This window comes from Diceros bicornis, chromosome 19 (genome assembly GCF_020826845.1).
Source record: "Diceros bicornis minor isolate mBicDic1 chromosome 19, mDicBic1.mat.cur, whole genome shotgun sequence".
Classification (NCBI taxonomy): domain Eukaryota; kingdom Metazoa; phylum Chordata; class Mammalia; order Perissodactyla; family Rhinocerotidae; genus Diceros; species Diceros bicornis.
Window position 1 is genome coordinate 38,184,666 of NC_080758.1, and position 24,083 is coordinate 38,208,748.

Sequence of the window (24,083 nt, forward strand, 5' to 3'; positions counted from 1 at the left end):
TAATAATTGTATTAATATTCACATCAGACCCTCCTTCCCTGACAATTTTGACTATTTTTTTTTTTTTTTATAAATATACAGTACAAAATTCAGACAGTATAAAAGGGCAGAAAATGAAAAGTTCGTCCCCCTGCCCAGGGGCAACCACCCTTACCGTAACTCACGTCCTTTTTAATGGATGCCTAGTATTTCATTGTCTGGAAATACAATGAAGTAGTTTACCTAGTTCCCAACATGTGCATTTAGGTTGTTTTGGCCTTTTGCTATTAAGCGAAGCCACAACAGACATCTTTGGACATATCTGCCCATGTGTGTAGTTCCAGCAGTAAGAAATCTCCTAGAAATGAAAGTGCTGAATCAAAGAGGACACACAACTAATCCACTTCCATCCAGATAACCCCAAACTACCACCAATAAAGCCCTGCCAATTTGTCCTCCCACCAGCACAGAAAACTGTTTCCCAACAGCAGTGTCAATGCTGTATGTTATCAAACTTTCTGATCTTTGCCTGATAGGTAAATAAGTATCTCTTGTTTCAGTTAGCACTTAATTAGGTGATGGTGAGCACCCTTTTATGTGTTTACAAAAGCACTTGTATGTGTTCCTATGAACTGTAACCTGTTTCTCTCCTTTGCCAACTTTTCTATTGCACTGTTGGTCATAATGATTTGCAAAAGCTCTTTACATATTATGGCAAGTAGCCTCTGATAATGTTGCTCTTGAAGAAATTGCATTATTCCAGGTAAAGGTTAGCAATCTTCCTGGTCTGGTTTTCGAGTGTCATGTCTTGCTTTAGAAACGCTTTGTGCACTTTCAGACTCTTTAATGGAAGCCAAGGCGTGGGGTTATGTTTTTTAAAAGTTGTCAACTTTACCACCTTTTAAGCTGGCATTTAAATAGCGATACCATGAACTTGATGCCATTTCACCTTCGCCCAGAAAGCAGATGGGAAATTAACTCACCCCTGTTTAGAGACAAGCAGACTGAGTTTTTAATTTTGAGCCAAGTCACACTCCTTAAAGAGTGCCCACTGAGGAAAACAAACATGCCCAGAGCCCAAGCAGCTTCTCAGGAGGAAGAAGTGGTCCCTGCCCTGAGGTCACTTAAAATCTAGTCTGAGAGAAGAGACAGGTACAAAAATAGCTCCAAACAGCAGGTGCCAGGAGTTCAGGGGAGGGATGTGAAAATGAAGCAAGGTACTAAGTCAGCACCCCAGTCTGGTCTCCTGTTTGTTTTCTTAAAGCTGCCAGCACCAACCCTTCGCCACCTTGTCAAATTCAAGGCCATCAGGAGAGATGGAGTTAGAACCTACTTGCAACGTCTTTGTGCTTCTTACCCACCCACGCCCCTGTTTTTCTAGGCGCAGGGCCTGTGCTCATTTACAAGGCTATGCAAACTCTACAGGTGCAGAGGGACCCCCAGGTGGCTTCCTCCACTCCACTCCCAGCATCATCCCAGCCTTCTCCCTCCGGATTTCTTTAACTGTCGTGTGGGCAAGACGAGCCTTGAACGAGCCAGCATACCTGCAGAACAGCCCAACACACACCGAACCACTTGCAGATAACACTTTACTAACTTGAGTTTTGCAAATAAACACAGACCAAAGAATGACAAAAATGTCCTTCCGTTAACTGTGTGTTTGCTCTGCTGCTTCAATTAAAACGTGTAGTGAGCTATTACCATGTGATGATGAGATCTTAATAAAGAAATTATTTAAACACACTAGCCATGGCCCAAAGGCTTTCAGCTCCTCTCAAGCAGGTATCAACAACAAACGATTCAGAAAAGATTCCAGGACAATCCTAAAGGCACAAGCTGACATCATTTTCAGTAGCTTAGTATGCTTTCCACTTATTTCCAGGAAATGTCATAAAGACGTTCATTTCAGAATCTTCGCTAGGCTAACAGATCTGTATAACTAACGTCACACCTGCGTGACGGGCACGGAGTCAGTGTGTGTGTAACGTGCTTTCTGGCATCTGGGTTACAAAGATCGAGTTTGCTTCATCTAAGCTGCTGCCACCTGAATCACACTTCCTATGAGCTGGGGCATCGTCAACGTATCCGGGGTAGTTCCCTTGGTAACCCAGCTTTATGACTGGAAAAGGATGTCACCAGGCCTCCCTGCAATCCTCAGCTTGCAGACAGAGCACAAAGCACCCACAAGAGCCTTGCGGCCAAGGAGGAGGTGATGAGAGGCAAGTCTGAGCATAACCCCGGGACCACGCCAACCCACAAACCTAGATGCAAGCCTTAGCCAAGAAGGCTAGGCTACAAGGGAAACCCGGTCTTAAGCAGGCCTATTTGTATTGATTTATCTACTGAGCATTACAATGAACTGAAACCATTTGCTCTGGGAGAGAAAGAAAAATCCAGACCCTTATATAGTGCAGTCCTGAAATGTAACAGAAATGACCTTAGAGGACTGATGCCAGGAGGGCCGGCCTTAGACAATACTTTCCAACACACGACCAGCACCTGGGCTTTGTCGGGGCCGGGCTCTGCTCACGAGGGTTCACTGCAGAGCTGACGTGAGAAGGAATTCTCTGTTCCAAACCTCAGGGCCTTGCCTGTACTCCAAAGCCAGGATGTTTGCAACTTGTTTAGGCCCCAAAGAAGAGCCAGCTCCATCTGGGCTGCTCTACATCCTCAGCTCCTGCCCTCAGGGAGTGCAGTCCCTTCAGAGGGACAGAGAGTGAGGAGATTAAAGAGAAAAACATTCCAGGCAGAGCAAACAGCATGTGCAAAGGCCCTGAGACAAGAGAGAACGTGACGCATTTGAGGACAGAAAGGTGACGGGTGGGGTATGACTGGACTACAGATATGATAGAGGACAACATGGCATGTAAGATGGAGCTGGCAAGGCGACAAGGCTGGGCTGTGCAAGGCCTTTTGGGCACACAAAGATCTGTCCCAAGAGCAACAGGAAGCCACCAAGTGGTTTTTAGTAAAGGTGACAATCAAATGTTATGCTCTGAAAAGACCAGGAAAGTAGTAGAGTGGAGAAAGCACCGGGGGGACCAGAGTAGATATGGGAGGACCAATTCAGCTACTGCTGAAGGGTTTGGGCACCAGCAAGTGGCCCAGGGTAGTGGGAGGGGAGAGGGTGGGAGGCAGCCTGATTCTAGTGAAGCGTTGGAGATAAGATTTTCAGAACTTGAAGGTGGCTTAGATATGGATGCTAAGAGAAAGGGAGGTACATAGGGAGCCTATTAGATTTCTAGCTTACAGCACTGGGTGTTTAAGTGCTGGTGCCAGTCATCTAGAAAGGGCCCTAGGCAGGAGACAGCTTTTGGAGAAGATGCCAAATTTGGTTGTGAATGTGCTGAATTAAAGATACCTTGGAAACATCGAGAAAGAGAGCTTGAATAAGCAAGTGGATAAACCACTCCCAGCAAACTCCCATCTCTCTTCGCTGGTTCACAGAGTGAGCTCCAGTGACCTGCAGTGGGCATGCCATGACTTTGTAGCAACCCCTCGTTTCAAGGGGAGAGGTCTGCAAGCCCTTTATCCCTACCCCAAGTCTTCCTTGTGCCCTTCCAGGAACGTGATTACCCCCAGCAAGAGACGAGATGTCCCAGAACCCCAAAATGGGGCTACCCTGAAAAGTAGACAACTGGTCAGCTCTGGATGGGCACCAGGTCCCCAGGGCACAGCCACCTGATCTGTGGGGTGATGGAAGGCCCAGGGAAGGCCATGCAGGTGCTAGAGGGTCACCCACACGTCCCTAGCCAGCATCCTGACCCAGCTCTCCTCACAGGCCAGGATCAGCCTCAAGGACTACACTCCACCAGATGGATTGTTTTAACATCTAAAAGGGAGCACAGCCAGAGCATTACCTCTGCACCAGAACATGGGAGAGCCTACTTCTCCCCTCCCCACCCCCACCTTCCTAATGCTTAGTTACTCTTGTAAGCAGGTCACAGTGACATGACACCCACACAGTCCCCAACGTTCGTGGCAGGGGTGGGCGGGGAGAACAAACAGATGTCTATGACGCCGACTGGCATTGGCCACAACCAAGGCTGGTCATCTCGACACACCACAGTGGGACCGGGTTGCCCCTCGGGGAGGAAGCCCACAGATGTGCACTTCAGATGCCAAAGCCAGAGGAGCGACCCGCGTGGCCTGGAGCCTCGGGCACACCAGGGCTCAGCAGCGACTGTGCGGCTCTGGGCGGCCACCGAGCCAGCCGCAGCCAGGAAGCAGCCCACCTGGCATACAGCAAGCCCCCACTGTGCCCGCTCTGGGCATTCCCCATTCTCAGATTCGGTGAGAAAAGGGGGGAAATGCTATTAGCAACAAAAACACAAAGAAAGGGTCAGTGAGGTAGAGAAACAGAAGGCATAAGAAATTCAGAGAAGAATGGAGGGCAAAGACAAAAAGCTGGATCAACCCTTCCTCCTGCGCAGATCAAGCAATTTCAGCGTGAATCAAGTTTTCCAATGACAATCACCTAGATCCTGCTGGCAAAGGGAGCTGGCCGTTTCGGCGAGTGAGGGAAAACGTGTTTAAGTTACAATTAAAGAGCGAAGACTACCTTCTACACCAGACTGCTGCCATTTCCATTCACATCCTCTGTGGCTTCCCCACCAAAACCCACCCCTGGCAGCTCTGAGAAGCAACCTGCGCTGCAAACAGAGTCGTCTTTCAGAAGGACAAGGCGCGCGCAGGAGCTGAGAGGCTGGGGGATTCCGCTTCAATGGAAGGTTTGTCGTGCAGTGTGGGAAACACAGCCGGCTGGAAGCTCACCTGGCCACCAGTGAAATTCAAGGTCGGCCTTTACAGCCCGCGCCACGTCTGCGGGCTTTGTCTTTCTGATGAGAGATTAAACGCTCACTTAAAGTCTAAATGGACTTTTAAAAAGTCACTACTTTGATCCTTTAGCAGTCTACAAGGTTTTAAAGTTGTAAAACCATTAAGATCTCTATCCCAAAGATAATCTAGATCCCATATTCAGGGACTGAGTTCACTGGGAATCTGTCCTGGCCACTTAATATTCCAAGTGAAAATTCCAGGGGAAGTTCAAGAAAAGACTCTCCTGAGAGGTTTCGCCCTGGGGGGCAGGGCGGCAGATGGCAGCGGTGGTAGAAGTTCCCTGAAGCACCCAGGAGACAGATCCAGCTCTGACAGGTACCGCATGCCAAGCACTGCACTTCTGGAGACACACACTTCAAGAACAGTCCATTGCTCGATACTTACGGACGGTGTCATTACTGGAATCCCACGCCTCCACGAGCAAAGTGTAGGACCTCTGCAATACAGATAAACAACAGCTTAGTATTCGGAAACACAGCTTCACTCTCAAACGGCATACTTGCTTGGCCTCTCCCCATATCCCACCAAACAAAACCATAAAGCCAAAATGAACATCCTATTTGCTGTCAAATTGAGGTCTTGGGTGTTTAAATCCAGGCCAGCTGCCTCCTCCTCCCTAACACCCACCCCAGTTGACGCCTTCCGCCTGGCAGGGGCCCACGGTGGTCATCATGCAGGCACCCCAAAGTTGTGACTGGGAAAAGCCATCTCCCTATATGTGAAATGCTTAGCATATAGTTTTCCAAAATTTTCTAGGCCCTAACTCTAGTGCATGAGAAACACACAAAGAATTTGTTCTAAGCTAACCTAGCCAGGTATTTGCACGGGGAGGAGGGAGTCCCTCATCCAGTGAGGAGGGCTGGATATTGCTAAGGTTACAGTGTGGGCCCTGGTGGGGCAGTCCCCAGGGAGGCCCCCTTTTCCTTTTCAGAACCCCTTTGAAAGCCCTGTCTGTGTGAGACCATCTCGGCTCCCACAAGTATCAGGTGACTCTAGGAAGCAGGAGGGGGGTGGGTGCAGAGAGACTCCTAAGACAAAGACGGAAATGGAACTTGGGGGTGCGTGGGGGGAGACCCTGGGGATGAAAGTACAAAAGGGAGAAACAGCCATACCCCCTGGGGTATATTTATTGATGAACTTATCTGTCAATAAGATCTCACATTCCAGGAATAATCAGAGTCCACTAACTAAACAAATTCCCTGGACACTGGCAGGAGGCCAGCTATTATACTGAAGGCACCTTTTATCTTCCAGGCTTATCTCAGAATTCCATCCCCCCCCAAAATCTAAGCCATTAGCAAATTCCCGCTTTGACTCAAATCTTCATTTGTAATTTAGAATGAGGTCAGTCTCACAAAACACCAGGGTTTAAATAAACCTTCTGCTAGCTTGGCGCTGGAGAAATATATCCGAAGGGGTGGGGAGAAAAGGCCCATGAACCCTTTTATGCATCCCCGCGTGGTCAATGTCAGATACCAAGACGTAGGAAATAGTAGTGTATACTGATCAAATAATACTGTGCCACCAGAAACACACCGTGGCCAAGAGAAGTCACCTACGAGGTGAAGTCAAAAATGGAGGAAAGAAAAAAAAAAACGAGCTTCATTCATAACTCGAGACAAGCTTACTGCTCACACAGCGACACAGCAGGTTGTCTCTGAATATAAAAATATCTTGTGATAGACCCTGCCTTGGAATTCAGCCGAAATATGTTTCATACTCAAAGCAGAGTAGGATTCCATTTCGTTCACTGATAACTGTGGGAAAATGCTCAGAAAAGCAAGCAAAACCGGGCAAGCCGGGGCACATCCCAGCCCTCTCCTGTTAGCGGCCACAGGTCCAAGTTCATTGTTGTCCTTGTTAATATTTTATTAGCGAAAGTTATACCTTATTTACAGCCTCGAAGTTTCCTAGGACTTCCTACAAATTACAGGACTCTTCCCTGAGAGCAGCAAGAAATTATATTTCTCTGCTGATCTGAGGCGAGAGCCACGTCCAAATGAGGCCAGATGTGGGGCTGATTCTGTCTAATTAAGCCCTTCATTTGCTGGTCACGTTGAGACCCACGTCCGTCACTTCCACATATTGCTGTAATTAATCCTCTGATTAAATGCATTGATACCCAGAGTTTTGACAGACTTGCACAAGCACTAAACACATAATACCCTCAAACCCCACGGAGAGGGAAGGTGTCCCAGGACTGAGGCGGCATGACAGCGCTAACTCTGCTTACTGCTCAAGGACGAAGGCATCTTGGGTCATGCACAAGAACTTGGAAGACCAAGCTGTCTACCAGGCTCATCCTGGCCAGAACTGGGAAGACCTCAGAAGCTGTTGACCAACACCGCCCCACCTGGAGGGAAGAAGGTGGCACTGAGTTCTGGACGCCGCCCACGTCATGATTTTCCACAAACTGCCTTCTCAGAGGCGGAGATGGTGAGAGGGCTGAGGGCCGCAGTGTCGGCAACAAACTCTTGCCCAAAAAATAAATTGGAAAGCCCTGGACCTTCTCTTTCCTTGTTTCAGAGAAGGGACTGTGGTTCTAGGGCTCACGTCCTGGGGCAGGAAGATTCCTCCCAGCCGGCCTGCAGAGAAAAGCATTCCCTCCAAGGCTCCTATTAGGAGGTGCTCCCGCCTCCCACTCCATCCCCACACTATAGATCAACAATCAAGATAATTTGGCAATGATTATTAGTTGCTAGGGAACTTTAATTTTTCCCAGGCCCACGCTTGACCTCTGTACATCCCGGAATATACATCCAGACTCTGAGATGCAGACCATGCACACCTTATGCCATCAAAGCAGGGTACCAGGCCGCAATCCACTATGATCACGTCACACCCAATTAGCCACTGCGAATCTGACCCCCAGCAGAGGCTGAGTCCCCCAGGCCCTCCTAAGGGTTTGAACGGGGTGCCTGGCAAGATGACAGGTGAGTGTTCCAACTTAACTAGATCATACAAAAAAAACATCATACAAAAAAGACAAACTCACAAAAACCAAAAAGAAACAGTCAATACCTGGATTTTTCTTGGTTTCAAACTATAAAAATAAGATTCTTACAAAGAATCACTTGGCTTTCACCTTTTTGTCCTTAAATTTTTCTAGAAAAATAGCCTGGGGGCAAAGCAAGAGGGATACATAGCTAACTGATCTTCAGTCTGGGTTTGCAGAGTGCATCATTTCTGCCCCTTCCCACCTCCAGGCCCAGGAAATGGGCAGCACAGCAGCTGGTTCTTCTCACGCAGCAGGAAAGAGGAACGGTCAGCTCTCAGAATGACCTTTGGGGAGGACTTCCATGGAATTTTACCTAGAAGAGCGTCCTGGCATCAAAGCCCCGAGGCATCCCAGAGCCCCGGGTGCTCCCAAGCACCTCCTCCCGCCCTTGCACTCGGGCTGCAGGAGGGCTGTGTTCCGCGCCCGTCCCACTCCATGGTGGTTACCTTGGCACCCGGCAAAGCGGTAAGCACTTAATTGCCACATTAAGAAGGGGGGATGTAAGAAACAAAGGTAATTGTGTTGGCAGCTGGGAGCTTCCTTTTCCTGGCAACAGTGGCAGCCAAACCAAGCCCCGAGAAGCCGCTGCCTCCACTCCTGCCAAGCTGACGGACACAAACAAACCGCCATCCAGACGGCACGCGCGCAGCGTCCAAAGCTGGGGCCGAGGAACGCACACCCTGGGGACGCCCGAGGTGCCCACGGGGCCAGTGTACAGGGGCGGTCGGGCCCGGGTTTGTCTGGGGCCCTGTACCCTGCTGACTCAACTGTCGCTGCCTAGTGCTGGCCCTGTAGTGGCATTATTTTTGGAGAGGCCGCATTATTCTCTATAATCCTGATTTCGGGCAGTTCAGCCACACTATTGTCCTGCCTGCGTCTGGGTGGCCAGAGGATAAAATATTCCAGTCACAAACATATTAAATAAAGGCTTCCGAGATTTCATGTGTGGGCACACGCACACATGGCTCACGTATGGTGGGGTTTTGGCAAGGCGAGGCATAACTACCCATAGCATCCGAGCTAAGGAGACTTCAGTCGTCGTACAAAGCAATTTAGTCTGCAGGGCTTGACATTTCAATAGAGTCCGATCTGGTTACAAAGGGTGATTTTCTCATGAAAGCCCACCTCAGAGACTCACCAAGTGGGCCCTGAAGCTCATATCCAGATTGGAGACTCTCAATGAGGTGCCCCCACCTGCTTTCCCATCATTACCCTTACCTGTTTGAAAAGCATCCCACTGATAATTAAATGCACCAGTTACAAAAGGGTGGCGAGGTTAATAGATAGAATACCGAGAAGCCAGCCAAGCGCAACCGCCCGGTTCACACAGAGCAAGCCTGAACAAGAAGCCTTTCTACTTATTTACCAAAAGCGCATAAAAACTGGGCCAAGCTGGTAGAGGGCTCTGAATGTTTGACTATTTACGTACCACTCTTAACCACTGGGAGCCGCGTTGCAGAATTTCTTCCCTGCGCACGCACCGCACCAGTGACAAGTTGTCACTGGCACCCAAAAACAAGGGTGGCAGGGCAGTCCACGCAGTGATCAGAAACGAGCAAGGAAGTCACAACACGGCCACTCAGTCCCCATGAGCCAAGATTAAAGGCGGGACATTTCTGAACCCAGAACCCTACCTCACCTCCTTTTAAATGTATGTAAAAGCTGGAGCCAAGTGTCACTTCTCTTAGCATCTCAGAACCTAACCTAGGGGGTTGGTGGGGAGGGGGTAGTAGGAACATGCCTCTAGAAGTTTACCAAGGGGGAATTCTCAGGAATATTTGTCTTCATGGATTACAATGCTAATTGTATGCACATCCAGAGATCATGCATTCTTACATTGTAAATAATCTTGAAAGCCTGACACTGGAACCAAGTATTGGCCCTTCTACAATGGGCCAGTGGCTGCTATGAATCCAGCCAAGGCCTCTGTTTGCATTCCTGTTTTCAGATCGGGAAATGTGAAGACTTGTTGTCTTGGCTTTGTTTTTTGTGAATAGCATGTTTCCTCCACGCTAAACTTCCCACATGCCTGCCATCTGAAGGGTCCCCAACTACTCTGCTGTAAACACTTTAGGCAGTACATATTCAGGTCGCTGGTTTTCTGGGAGGCCACACACCTGTTAAGTGGTTGCTGTCTCTCCTCCTTACCCATCCAACTCCCCCAAGAGCCTCGGTGCCAAAAGCTTCACCATTCTCTAAAAATGTTCGCAGTCCCTGTAGAATTATGTGTGGAGTTGGTGGGTTACAAACTCATGTAGGTATTGGAGGTTTGAATAAGTTGCTAAGAAACAAGACAACAAGGAGGAAGAAAACACAGAGGTTACACCTGGAAGACAAAAAAAAAGTTAGAAACCAAGCACCTTGAATAGGATTCCATTTTGAGAGCAGCCATTCTGCAGACACTTAGCGCAAAGTGAGCATAGTTCTGCTTCCCCCCAAGCCCGGTTTTGCAATGCAGACATGTCATTTCATCGCTTTAGTTTGAGGTAGGTGTCCTAGGGCAAAGGGTATTTTCTCCACATGCAGAAAGTCCCTTGCTCTGAGCACGTACACACATGTGCTGTCTGTCTGCATGCATGCTGACCGCATGGTCACCTACTGCCCACAGAAAGGAGCCACCTCAAACGAGAGCCCCATCCCTCCGCCCTCCACGTGTCCACACTGCACCTGCGGAGGCTCAGAGACCTGGAAACACAGCAGAAGGCATAAAGGCAAGGTCTTGTCAATCAGATTGTGATTAACCTTGTGGCATCTGATTCACCCAAACCCCTGGCAGTTGCTCATTCAGGCCTTAAGTGTGAACGGGGCCAAATCTGGCATCCCTCTGGCATGCAAGAATTTACACTTGACCGGGTTTTCCTAAAAAATTAAGTTGATCTCAGCCTGTCATCAATGTGAATGGCATTTAAATATGAGGCTGAGAGACCAGATATTTCAATTGCTGCCCCTAAAGTTTCTCTAGATTCATTTCACTTTAGGGCCAGCAATGCATCGATACAGCTAACTAAGGTTCCGGAGTTCCTAAAAAGCTTTGGGGACTGGGTAGTGGTAATTACGCTAATGTATTTTTAATAAGCAGGCTGCTTAGATGGAGCACTAATCTTGGGAGGTGCAACTTAACCATTTCAGTCATTTATAAATGGTTATTCCCAAATCATTTCTCGTTGAGCCCAATTACCTCGCACAATGTATGTTCTTATCACTGGGACCCCCAACTGGAGGATCATAAATCAGGCTAGAAGCTCAAGTCAAGCCCCTCAGAGCAGCACTGGTATGGGAATTAGAAGCCACCAATGAAAATTTACAAGACTGAGGCAGGGGCAATGGACACCCAGCGGGACATAATCAGATACTATCCAGTGGGCAGGCCCACCTCTACAGAGCTTCCCACGTGGACACTGGGATGTGGATTACATTTCACATCTGACCCAATCGTTTCCTCCTCTTCCTCTCCAGAACATGAACAGTTCTTTGATGGGGGTCATAATTCCAAACAAAAGACACGAACTATATCACCTTCTAGACTGCCTTTCTACCGTGTACCCTAAACCACAGCTCTTCCACTGTCAGCAAATTTGGGGGGGCCCTCGCGAACAGTAATTGTGGCTGCCTAGGGGTTGGAAGCTCAGGTGGCTGGAAGTCCGAGGTAGTTTTTTTTTTTAAACCATCTATCACCCTTGTTACATGTGGAATTCTGTACAAAGTTCAGTTATGACATATGCAAGGAAATCAGTTTTAAATAGACACGCTTATTAATATTTAATTGCAAAACTGAATGAAGCAGTGCTATCCACTGCCACACTTCTCTGGCTCCCTAACTGCTTTCACTTCAGTTAACACTCACCCTAGAATCATTCTTGAAAGTTACAGACTGCAGTGTTTCTCCAACCACACTCCAGAAAACAAACTAAAACAATACACCTAACTCGGATTTCTCTTGGGCAGTAAAGCTTATGTTTCACAGCAGGACTTTTTGGGACGGTAGGGTGGAAATGTGTTTACGAGTGATACACATATTTGGCCCAACTTTAAAAGAAACCACACTCTCCATGTAGCCCCAGTGGTCTCCCCCACTCCAGAAAAGCGGAGAGTCTATTTCATGATTGGTGACCCGTGAGGCCTGAAACCACAGAAGAGCACCAGCAGATCAATCGTTTCTCTGCTCTCACACACTGCTTCCGCCTCCTTCCCCACCCAGGACTCTCTGCCAAGTGTCAAGAGGGGACAGACACACCTTCTAGGTCACGTTTCCCTAGCCAGCCTGGGGAGCAAGGCTCCCTGTTTTCATCCAAGCCGTCCTCTGACCCTGCTCTCCAAAATGAACCTCAGCCAGGCCTGCAGCTTTCCCACATCACTAATAAGATTCCTTTTATGGTCTTGTGAAAAGCGAGGGGCTCCAGAGGATCCTCCGGAGGGTGGAACCACCTGCAGGCCCCTTCCCCCTAAACTCCAAACACACGTTCAAGGGCGGTCAGAATCCACAGTCATTGTGGGCCCAGCCAGATTAAAAAGCGGCCAACCTCTTTAGCTTAAAGTTCTCCCTAATAGGGGATTAACAAACAAGATAAACGCTCTTTGTAAAAATGAAATCCCACAACACAAGCAGCCCTCCGTTCTCAGAAAACTCCACATACCACAGGTTTTTATAAACCTCTTTTAATGGCATGTTTCTGATAACTGTCTTATCTCACCCACGGCAGAGGGCACTTTACAATGCCAGCTCCTCTAAACGTGGGCCTTGAAAGCCACTCCAAGTTTTACGGCAGACATTCTCCCCTCCCCAAGTGGCGAATCACAGCCCCAGCCCGCGGATAGGAGGCAGCAGAGCGCACCCCATCAGAGCACGTGGCGCAGAGTATTCCCCCGGGGCGCTGAGCTCCCCCTCTCAACACCCACCCTCCCAGCACAGGCTCGGCCAAGCCCCGGTCCTGGCAATGAGTCACGCCTCCGGGACAGCAGGAGGGGGGCAGAGGGCACCAACATTTTTCCCTTTCCTCTCCTTCTGCAATCACACTCATCTTCCTTCCACCCATTTCAGGATGTCGTAAAGGCCTCGCTGCAGGTTCTGCCAGCGGGGGCCCGGACCTCGAACAGCACCGGGGGCTGGAGGGGCGTCCATGCACTTGCAGCCGCAAGGACTGCTTCTAGCGGGCCGCCCCTTCCAGGTCTTGGCACGCCCCCGAAGGCTTGCGGGGGCTGTGCGCCCGCCGGACAAGGGCGCACCCCCGCCCTTCCCGGGGAAGTTTGCAAACACAGCTGTTCCAGAGCCCGGGAACTGCTGGAAGTTAGGCCACAAGGGCTACACCGCGCGGGGGCGAGGGCAGGAAGGGGCCGGCAGGGGGCGGAGGCTCCCGGGCCAACAACTCCGGCGAAGGCCCGAAGACCCCCCCCACCCCCACCCCCTGCGGCGGTCGCCCCCGTCCCCTTGCGCCTAGCCGGGAGCGCGCCCCCGCACGCACCAAAACCTCCGGGGCAGCAGCGGGAAACGGGCTCCCCCACACCCTCCAGGAAGGACACACCCGCCCTCCGGGCCGCTCACGGGAAAGGGGAGGGTGCCAATTTGGACGGCGTTCGAAGGCCAGAATTGCGCGGAGTCCGCCTTTCAGGGAGCATCGGGTTTAATTGGTTAAGCAAAGATCATTTGGGGGGAGGGGGTGGGCAATTACTCTAGAGCCTTCAAGTTGTAAGTTTAAACCGGCCTTCCTGGGATCTTTGCCCCACAATCCCCTCTGGGGTCTCCACTTTTGTGCGCTTTGCAAAAAGCAGCGGAGATGGGGCCCGCCGAGTTCTAACTGTAGAATCTTGGCTCCCTAACCCTCCACCCCAAACGACTTCCCCAGTTACCGCCGAGTTTCAAGCCAAGACCCTTAAATCCCTCTCACAAGAGAAAGCAGGGCTCGGCAGGCGCGGGTGCGAACCTCGGCCGGGCCTCCCTCCCTGCGTCCGTCACTCACCGGCCAGGCGAAACTGAAAGGCAGAACGATGCGGTTACGGTCGTTGCCGCGACTGCCCTTGAGGTTGAAGGTGTTGCCACCGATGACAGGAGTGGACCCCGAGCCGAAGCTGCAGGGTCCCCCGGCCGTGACGCGGGACTGGTACTCCTTGAGGCACACTTTGAAGTACGTGTCACACTCGTCGCGGGCGCACTTGCGGTCCCCCGGGTTCCGGGCGCCGCCGCAGCAGTTCCCGTTCTGCAGCTCCCCGTTCACGTTCTGCATGGACAGGATCTCCAACTCGAACTGGCCGGAGGCCCCGCACACCTGCCGGAGAGGGAGCGAGGGAGGTCAGCGCGGGGGAAAGTTGTTTTCTTCGAGGGTGGAAGTGGCGACTCCCTAACCGCCTGCCCCGACGAGCCCTCGGCGCCAAGTGAGAATAATTTTGCAAAAGTGGGTGCAAGGGCTCAGCGTTATTCCCTGGCATGAAGTGCACGAGTGCGGGAGAATCAGACGACTGCCCCCGGGGAGCAAGAGGGGAGCGAACGCGCCCCCTGCCCAGCCTAGAGGGTACATTTAGAAGGCTGGGGGCTCCCCCAGTCCAGGTGTAGCTTCTCGGGCGCAGGGGCCCAACCACGCAGCCAGGCGCCCGAGGGCTCCCGAGCCCGCTCGCGGCGCTCAACCGCAGGCGTCCGGGACGCCGCGAGGGAAAGGAGAGGGCGGGCCGGGAGGGAGGCCCGGCGGGCTCCTACCTTGGCTCGCAGGGCGCAGAGCAGGGCGAGCAGGAGGCTCAGGGGGCGCCCGGGCCGGCCGCGCGTCCGTGGGGACCGCATCGCTGCGCCGCGCGCCGCGGGCACTCGGGAAGCCGCCGCCGCCGCCGCTGCTGCTCGCGCTGGTGCTCCCACCGGTGCTGCCGTCGCCGCTGCTCCTGCGGCCGCCGCGTCCCGGCTCTAATATACTCCGCCGATTGGAGCATGCACGACTGGAAAACAACACCACTTTTCAAAAGCCCTTTCAAGAGCGGCCTGTTCCAGAAGGCAAAGAGCCCGGCCTCCTTTTATTATTCTGATCGCTTCTTTGAGGCGCTCCCCCTCCTCTTCCACCTCCCGGCTTTCTTTCCTTCTCTCGCGCTCCCCTTCTTTTATTATTATGATTATGCGCAGCCTTTTATTCCCTTTCAGATCAGCTGCATAGAAAAGAGGGAGGGGAGAAAAAAAAAAAAACCCCGAGCCCAGCTCGCGGGCCGGCCGCAGGTAACACAATGACGCGTGCCCGCCCGGCTCTCGGAGAGGGACTCGGAGAGCCCGTCTGGGAGCCGCGGCCCGGGCTGGCCACCTCTACCCAGCGCGCCGAGCAGGCGCATGCGCTTATTAATATTCATGAGGGGGCGTGTCCGCACAGGACACGCCCCTTCCCTCCCGGTTGGTGGGGAGGGGAGTACTTGGAGGAACTTTGAAGGCTTTGGGGGCTCGGGGACACGCAGGATGGCGAAGACGTCGGGGGCCCAGCGCAGACCCCTGTTCTCCCGAGCTTCGGGCCCGGGAGGGCGCGGGGAAGGGCTGGGAAGTGTGCTTTGTTCGGGGACGCCCCGGGGCCCCTCGCGCGGACCGCCCCCTCGGGCGCCTCAGCCGGGGCGTCTCTGCCCGCCCGTCGGGGCCCCAGGTGTAGGCGCCGCCGCGCTGCCTGAGCGGTGGGAGCGGGGCAGCTTCCGCCTTCCGAGCCGCCTGCGTCACCTGCGGCTTTCGCCCCGGGAGGAGGGTCTGCCCGCCGGGAGCCCGGCCCGCTTCCCGCGAGCGAGCGAGCCGCCCAGAGCACGCTGCTGGCGGCAGTAGCGGCAGAGGCGGCGGCGGCGGGAGGCTGGCGCGCTCGCCGCCGTCTGCTCGCCCGGCGGAGGCGACCCGGGCAGGCGCTGCTGGGAACTTTGAACAACTTTCCCGGAGCCAGGCTTGCCGCAGATTCGGGGGAAGCCTCGGCCGCGCCCCACCCCCTCCCAAATCCGAGCCTGCGGAGCCTCGAGGGCTCCCAGCTTCCTTCCCAAACCACGCCAGGGGCGAGAGGGACAGGAGACACCGCGGGGACAGGGCAGCGGGCACGCAGGGGCCCTGCTCAGGCGTTGAGAAGGGCGGGCAGAGATGCCGTGGGGCTTGGGCTCACGCCCTGCCCGGCCCGCTGCCCGGGCCGCAGTGCCGGGATTGCACCTGTAGGCGGCCTCGGAGCAGCTCTCTGGGTGGCAAGAGATGAGCGTGGAAGGGGCCGTCTCGCCGCCATCGCCAGGCAGCGGAACTTGGCCTCTCGGGTGGCAGTGGAAACCCATGCTATTTTCCACCTTGAAGCGAGCCTTGCAGTTAACAGCGACAACTCCCGGTCATAACCAAGGGCAAAGGAAACTTTCGGGCTGGCAGAAGCCTTTGCCAACCCCTCTCCCAGCGGACCTGCTGCTGCGTTTGAGGGGATCTCTTTCGGGAAAAGATAGATTTCCACTGAAGAGTGGACGAAGTTTTGGCCCTTAGATTGGGTATGTCCTGTGGAAAAGTGTGACCATCTAGGGAGCAGTTCGTGGCTGGAGCCCTCCAGAGCTGTAGAGTAGGATAGGCTGCAATGGGTCAGGGGAAAATAGTTTCCAACACGCTGATTTAGGAGAGCCTAAAAGAATGGGTAATTTGTAATGATTTACTTACTGCGTTTAATTGGAGGCTTACCAATCAATGGACAGTATTTTCAGTGCCAGCTCTCATCACACTGGGGAATAGATGTAAGGCTCTTCACGTTGGTTCAAAGCCACCAAGGATGGTTTAGGAATCGTGGCATTTTAACAGCCCAAGAAATGCTCCTAAGAAATGCACCTTCTTAATGATAGTGTGTTCCATCTTGGTGATCATTGATGAGAGAATTAACAATCTGTGTTTGGAAGGGACATACGCAAGAGAAGAACAAGTTTGCAGCAACCTGGGCATTTTGTCTTAAAGTGCCCCTGTCGTGTCGTGTCCGTGTCCCGTCCCCCCCCCCCCCCCGCCCCGCTTATCCTAAACGCAAGAGATCCAGTTGCCAACTGTAATCTCATTTACACTTTTCTCACCAAAGTTTACACACAAACCAATCTCTCCCGCCTCTTATCTGCCCCTCCTCACCTCTATCCCCGAATATCCCCTAAGTGAGGCGCTAAGCAATGCTTTAAAAACAAAATGCTGGTGCTGGAAAAAGCACCGTTCATTAAGGCTGGTGAAGTCTTAAAATGCACATTCCTTGGAGTTCCCCATGTCTGAATCTATTTTAACTCTGGGCCCTGGGGCCTGCGCCCTGCATACACCTCAGGAAGGAAGCTGTGGATGCAAGAGGCCTTTAGATGAAGAGTTTAGACCCAGCCGCCTGCTTAACCAGAGAGGGCTACCTCAGATTGCAGGTGCCTCCAGGTAGCCATCTGGGCTGCATGTAAGCTGGAGGTCGGCTCCAAGTCACAGGTGAATTTAGCCCCCGTCTAATAAGGAAAGGAACATAGATTTCTGAGGGGTCAAAACTATCTGGTTAACCTTAACAGAAAGGTCAAATCACTAATAGACACAAAATTCTCATGCCAAATAGCACGGTGTCCCTCACCCGTCCTGAGCCTGGGAACCCACTTTTAGAGAAGACAGTTGTGGGCTAGAGGGGATTCTTTTGAAAATTTTCAGTTGGGACTCTTTCAACTAATTGGTACTCCCCCAAAAAGCCAGTCACGTTTACCGCAACAGACTTCAAGTGGAAGCTCTAGCCCCCACTTCCTTGCAGCCAGTTCTCAGCTTCTCTCTCTGGAGAATGGGGAACCACTGTGGAAAGAACTCAAATTTGCAGATTCCCCCTTGGCCAGGTCATATCCTGCCTTTGGATATAGCCTAAAGTAAGTGAACATTCCAGAAAAAAGTTCCTGTGAAAAATACCGTGTTTAGCCGTCACACCTACACCTGTGAGAAGGGGAAAAGCTTGTGGTCAGTTACTATGCCATGGGCTCTAATCATAACCATCCTTGAGTATCTTCTTTCATTTTAAAAAGAGGATGCTTCATTTTTCTTTTTCCACAAAACTTACCGTACGTTTACTGAGTCATCAACAAATAGCAGTGCTGAATTCCCAAAAGGCTTAATAAGAGATGTTCTAGCTATAATAACTGTATTTAAATACATTTAGTCAACTTAAATTCCTGGTTAATCAAGACTGATAAAAATCAGCAAATCAATATTTATTGAGAACTATGTTACCTGCAGCAACATGGATTATCTCAAAAATATGCTGAGTTACAGAAGCCAGACACAAAAGACTACATCTTGTATGAATCCATTTATATGGAGTTCTAGAACAGGCAAAATAAATCTATGGTCAAAAAATATCAAAAGAGTAATGGCTTGGGGAGATGGGAGAGTGGCGATGAACTGGGATGTGCTTGAAGCCTCTTCTGGGGTAGGGGTAATGTTCTGTATCTTGAGAAGGGTTTGGGTTACACAAGTGTATGCACTTGTCAAAATTCATTAACTACTACACATGACTGGTGCCTTGCATTATGTGTTCAAAAGAGAAAAAAGTTGTAATACTGAACTTGAGTTAATTATATGAGTGCTGAAGTATTTAGAGGGAGGTGAAGTGATATTTGCAACTTGGAAATGCATAAAAAAATTAGAGGGCTTGGTGGATGGATGGAAGATGGCTGGATGGATATATGCTGAAGCAGAATAGTGAGGTGTTAATGATAGGATCTGTGTGGTGGGCATCTGGTATTCACATAAAATTCTTTCAAATTTCTCTATGTTGGAAATTTTTCACCACAAAATGTTGAGGAAAACAGTTACTGATGTGCCAAGTATTGTGTAGGGTGCTAAGAATGTGGTGGACAACACCAAAATATTGGACGTAAACACTTCAGAGTAGAGAGCATGCTTTGTAAGGGGTGATGATAATGTAGATGGTAGTCATGAATAAGAAGGAGATGGTTCCTTTTCCCCCATTCCTTTTCATCCTAATTCTTTTCTTCTTTCCAGTACATAAGAGAGAAAGGTCCAAATATAGAGAAGGGACATGTGAAATATCCTTTAATATCTTTCTTTTTCTTTGAACATTGAAAAAAAGTTCCTACAAGTTCACAAGCCCTCTTCCATGGAAAACCAGATGTGGTATCTTTCTGTCCCTTCCCAGCTTAACCGAAGGATGCTCCGATGTCCTACAAGCTCTTCTCTTGTTCCACCACTTTACTGTCTTAGAAAATGCAAGCTCAGGCCCTGCCCTGTGGCCTAGTGGTTAAATTCGGCGCACTCTGCTACAGCAGCCTGGGTTAGGTTCCTTGGTGCAGACCTACACCACTTGTCAGCAGCCATGCTGTGGCGGGGACCCACATACAAAATAGAGAAAGACTGGCACAGGTGTTAGCTCAGGGCAAATCTTCCTCAGCAAAAAAAAAAAAAAAAAAAAAAGCAAGCCCCCAGTAAACTCTGCCCAGCCAGTTCCCCAAGGAAGCACAGCATCTGAATATACAGCTACCTCCATGGATTATTCTCATTCTTCCACGTCACAAGAAGTTCTGAAGGAAAAAAAGCCCAAACCAACCTATGGGCAATGAATTAGATGTTAAAAAAATCAGGTTAAAGTTATAGCTCCCATAGTAACCATAACCAGGCCACAAGTTTATACATTCAAGCATAAATTGAATAGATCCAACCATTTTTTTCAAAGCGTCATTTTACATACACAGGAGATCTGAGTTAATTTTCTTGGGAAACCAGAACTATGAATTTCTTGCTTTATCGACAGTAATTTTGTATGAGCTTTGTTTTAAACATTGTTTTGGTTTTGTCTTGAGCTCAGTTATTTATGATTTTGCTTATCTTGCCCCAATCTTGTCTCACAGACATTACGTGGAAACCTATCAGGACAAATAGAGCCACATGTCCATGTCCCCTTTGAAAAACCAATCACAGGGGCTGGCCCGGTGGCGCAAGCGGTTAAGTGTGCGTGCTCCGCTGTGGCAGCCCGGGGTTTGCAGGTTCGGATCCTGGGCGTGCACCAACGCACTGCTTGGCAAGCCATGCTGTGGCGGCGTCCCATATAAAGTGGAGGAAGATGGACACGAATGTTAGCCCGGGGCCAGTCTTCCTCAGCAAAAAAAGAGGAAGATTGGCAGATGTTAGCACAGGGCTGATCTCCTCACAAAAAAACAAACAAACAAAAAAAAACAATCACAGAAAGTCACAAAAACCCCAAAATGCAAAATCCAGGAACCGTGGGACTAATTTCCTCATTTTACTCCTTGAATTAAAACCAAAGATTCTTTATGACCTTTCATAGTTTTACTAGGGGGAAAAAGTTCCACTTATAAAATGTACTCTTTTCTTACAGTTGCGAGTCTTCTTTGGAAATAAGAGAATCTTGGGTGTCAGTTGCTATTAAATTGGCATTCTCAAAACAACTGTAAATAATTCATTCACCCTGCTCTTTGTGGTGATGACGTAGTGAGTTGTCCTGTGAATGACACCTGAATGACTTGATCCATAGGTATTTTGGAATAGCATATTTTTTTAAACCAAATTGGTCCATTTGTACAGTTGACTGATCTAAATGCAACTAACAATTTTCTATAATTGCAGAGTGTGACTGAGCTCTTACAAGCCTTTCATCTCCTAAAAGGCTCTGGAAATTACACTTCCAGAAGCAGGTAGCATTTGGAAACTACCCCAATACAGTTCACTCTGTGAGCACCTTTTCATCTCATTTGCCCTCAGCTTTTCCAAACGTGTGCACACCCAAATCTGCCAGATCTCGAAAAAGAAAATCAAAGTAGTTGTTGGAACTTGAGAAAAGGAGAGCCAAATATATTCAGTTATCTGAGAAAACTTCAAAACATACATAAATGTGAGAGTCAAAGAAAGGTGATTACACCTGCCAACAGCATGAAAACCACAGGGCTTCCTATCACAGCATTTCATGTTTGGGTTAATGGTTCTCAATAAATTACAAGACTGGGTCTGTGTTTGACACTTTTGTTCTCAAGCCAGTGGTTTCTTTACTGATGGCTTTCTCTAAATTAGAAGTTATTACGAACATAAAAAGTGGATGATTGCAATGCTTAAGTTTAATTTTTCATTTGGAAGGTAAATAGTCGTCGTTTTTATTATTGTTTTTATGCCAAGAGCACTCAAGCATGGCTAAAGAAACATTAGTTTGAGCACAGAAATATTGGCAAAAGTACTACCTATAAATTTCTAGATCCTTAGCTATTAGTCATAACACAGATTTACTGACACACAGATTTTCATAAACATCCTTCAGAAATGATTTCAGAACATATCAAAGACTTTTTTTATTAGAAATAAAACTAAGGCATAGAAAACTTAGAATGACTGTAAAGGAGAAAGTTTAATTTCCAAAGGATGGCTATTGCATCCATTGAAGAGGTAATATTTTTTCAAAGGCAAGTAAAAACTAGAGAAGTCTATTACATTATTTTGGGGTAGTTTGGCAGTAATTCATGTGGAGAAGAGCTAGGGGTTTTAATAGACTACACGTGTCATATGCCTTAATAGTGCAATACAGCTACCAAGAAGGGTGGGCCATGGTCTGACGCTGCATTACTAGAAATGCAGGGGGTTAGCAATCAAGGAAAAATCAACCCCAGTGTACCTTGCAATAGCCTTAGCACAACTGAAGGGTTCTGACCAGCTCTGGGCACCATTTTTTAAAATTGTGGTAAAATATACCTAACATAAAATTTGCCATCTTAACCATTTTTAAGTGTACAGTTCAATAGTGTTAAGTACATTCACGTTGTTGTGAAACCAATCTCCAGAACTTTTTCATCTTCCCAAACTGAAATCCTGTACCCATTAAACAACTCTCCACTTCTCTCCTCCCCCAGCCCCTGGCAAGCACCATTCTACTTTCTGTCCATGAATTTGACTACTCTAGGTACCTCGTATCAGTGGAATCATACAGTATTTGTCTTTTTGTGACTGTCTTATTTCATTTAGCATAATGTCTTTAAGGTTCATCCATATTGTAGCACAGGTTAGAATTTCTTTCCTTTGTAAGGCTGAATAATATTCCGTTGTATGTATATGCTACATTTTGTTTATCCATTCACCTGTTGATGGACGCTTGGGTTTTTTTCACTTTTTGGCTATTGTGAATAATGCTACTGTGAACACGGGTATACAAATATCTCTTTGAGATGCTGCTTTCAATTCTTTTGGGTATATAGTGGGCACCATTTTTAGGAGGCATATTGACGAACTGGGCCATGCCCAGAAGAAGGTGCTGAAAGGTCTAAAAATGCTGACCTTTAAGCAGAGCAGTTGAAGGGCCTGGGAGGGTCTAACTGGAGAAGAGGGGAAAGGAGGTATAGCAGCTGTCTGCAATGTAGCAAAGGCTGACTCGAGTAAGAAGGAGCAGGCTTGAGATGCCGCAAATGGCAGACTAGGCTCAGTGGGTGGAGGTTACGAGGAAGTTGATTTTGACTCAGCAGAGACAAACTTTGTTTTCATAAGAGGTCTTCCTTACTGTAGCAGGCGGCCTTGGAGATAGTGAGTCCCTGTCATTGAAGGGAATCAGATGCTGCTGGGACCATTTGTCAGCGGCAGAAGAGAGGGAGATTCCCCATCCTGGATGGGAGGTAGAACTAGGTGATTTCCTAGGAACCTTATCTCTGTGAGGTCATGGCAAAATAAATGGGTAGGATGGGAATTCAGTCTATACCCACAAAGAGAATCTAGGAGCCAGTTTTAGACAAATGTGATGTTGATGCCACTGATTGAGGATTGGCAGAGCCTGGTGTGCGGGAGTGAGAACAGTGTGGACCCATCTACTTTCTGAACTGACTTCTTGAGGATCCACACATATATTTACCAAATGGCTGCAGCAGATAAGTCACCTCTAGGTGTTGCAGAGTCGGTCGTCATAGCCTTGGCTTGTTATTATGCTCTATCCCTTGCTAGTCTGAATGTGGTCCAAAGACCACCAGCATTGGCATCATCTGGGAGCTTGATAGAACTTCGGACCCTCAGGTCCCAAGGCCAGACCTTCCGAATCAGAATCTGCAATTTCACCAGATCCCCAGGCGATTTGTGTGCACATTAAGGTCTAACCCACAATGAATACAGAAACAGTCTGTAGTTAGGCAGAAGTTATCAAACGAATGGTTTCAATACTGCATCATTGGGCAGAAGGATTGGTTAGTCAAATCTACACTTTGGTTGTCCCATCATGAGCTCAGTGTCATAATGGGAATTTCTCATGGTTATTTATCCAAGTATATATTTATATACCACCATATTCTAAAAAAAGAGCAAGATTTCAGGTGGCTTTCGGGTAAAATATATAAGTAAATAAGTACCATGACAAGGAAAATAGAACTGAAGGTAGAAGACCAAGATCAAGGAGGATAAATAATAAATAGAGACAGGTTGATCACAACTACTTCAGTTGAGTTGAGAACTGGACACTAATCTCACCGACAGCCAAAGTGACCAAGAAAACACAGTTGGCTACAGGATTGACTTTACCCAGGTAGTGCCCACAAGCCACCCCCTCAGATGAAGCCAAGCTTTTCCTGGCATTTTTTTATGAAATATCCACATGTGTGTGGGTATATGATTATAAATGTCTAGAGGGCCTTGGATCTTGTATATGTGGAATGCTAAGAAATGCAACTGTTTCTCAGAATGAGGCACACTGAAAATTGCAGGCATGACACCAAAGCACTGCTCAGAGTCAGAAGTCTGGGGGTGGGGACAAGGGTGGAGACAAGGGAGGAAAGAGAATATGGTCCCAAGTAGACATCTTTCTGATAGTTTTGCTTAATCCAAAGATCCCTAACTATCCAGTGCAGTGGCTTTTTTGTTTATTTTTGTTTTTTAATAGCTGCTCAGCAACTATGTATTGAATCACTGAATAAGCTCTCATGTGTGGGAAATGATTACAGATTAAATTCCTAACAATTTAATTGTTCTTGTTCAAAAAACGTTCACAAATTGCCCAGTCCAAAGATTGACCCACTATAGGCTCTAATAACACAGCTTTTCTGAGCTCACTAATCTTCCATTTTCCATGGTTGTGATTACCCAGGTCAGTACCATAGTGGATTTTTTTTTTTTCCATTGAGATCTCCTCTGATGTAAGTATGTAGATTTTGATGAAACAGTAAACTTTTTCTGGGAAGTGAATCTAATGGAAGCCTTTTAGCTTTCTCAAAAATGTAAATTTTATAAGAAGAAATAATAATATGGCTAATTGGATATCAAAAGATATTAGAGTTGTTTTTTAAATGTCTTGATTTCTTCTAGACCTCCATGTCACAGATGATACTAATAAGATGATAAGCT

At 48.8% G+C, this 24,083-nt stretch overlaps 1 protein-coding gene across 1 annotated transcript in view; it reads right to left on the reverse strand.

Moving 5' to 3' along the window:
* Window positions 1-14,975, reverse strand: part of JAG1 (jagged canonical Notch ligand 1) — a 34,446-nt gene extending 19,471 nt beyond the window's left edge. Inside the window, exons 1-3 of the mRNA XM_058563219.1 lie at window positions 14,502-14,975; window positions 13,771-14,076; window positions 5,203-5,254 (exon numbers count right to left, since the gene is read on the reverse strand). Of these exons, the coding sequence (XP_058419202.1) occupies window positions 5,203-5,254; window positions 13,771-14,076; window positions 14,502-14,582 (439 nt within the window). The 5' untranslated portion in view covers window positions 14,583-14,975. The remainder of the gene's footprint in view (window positions 1-5,202; window positions 5,255-13,770; window positions 14,077-14,501) is intronic.
* Window positions 14,976-24,083: the final 9,108 nt, after the last annotated feature.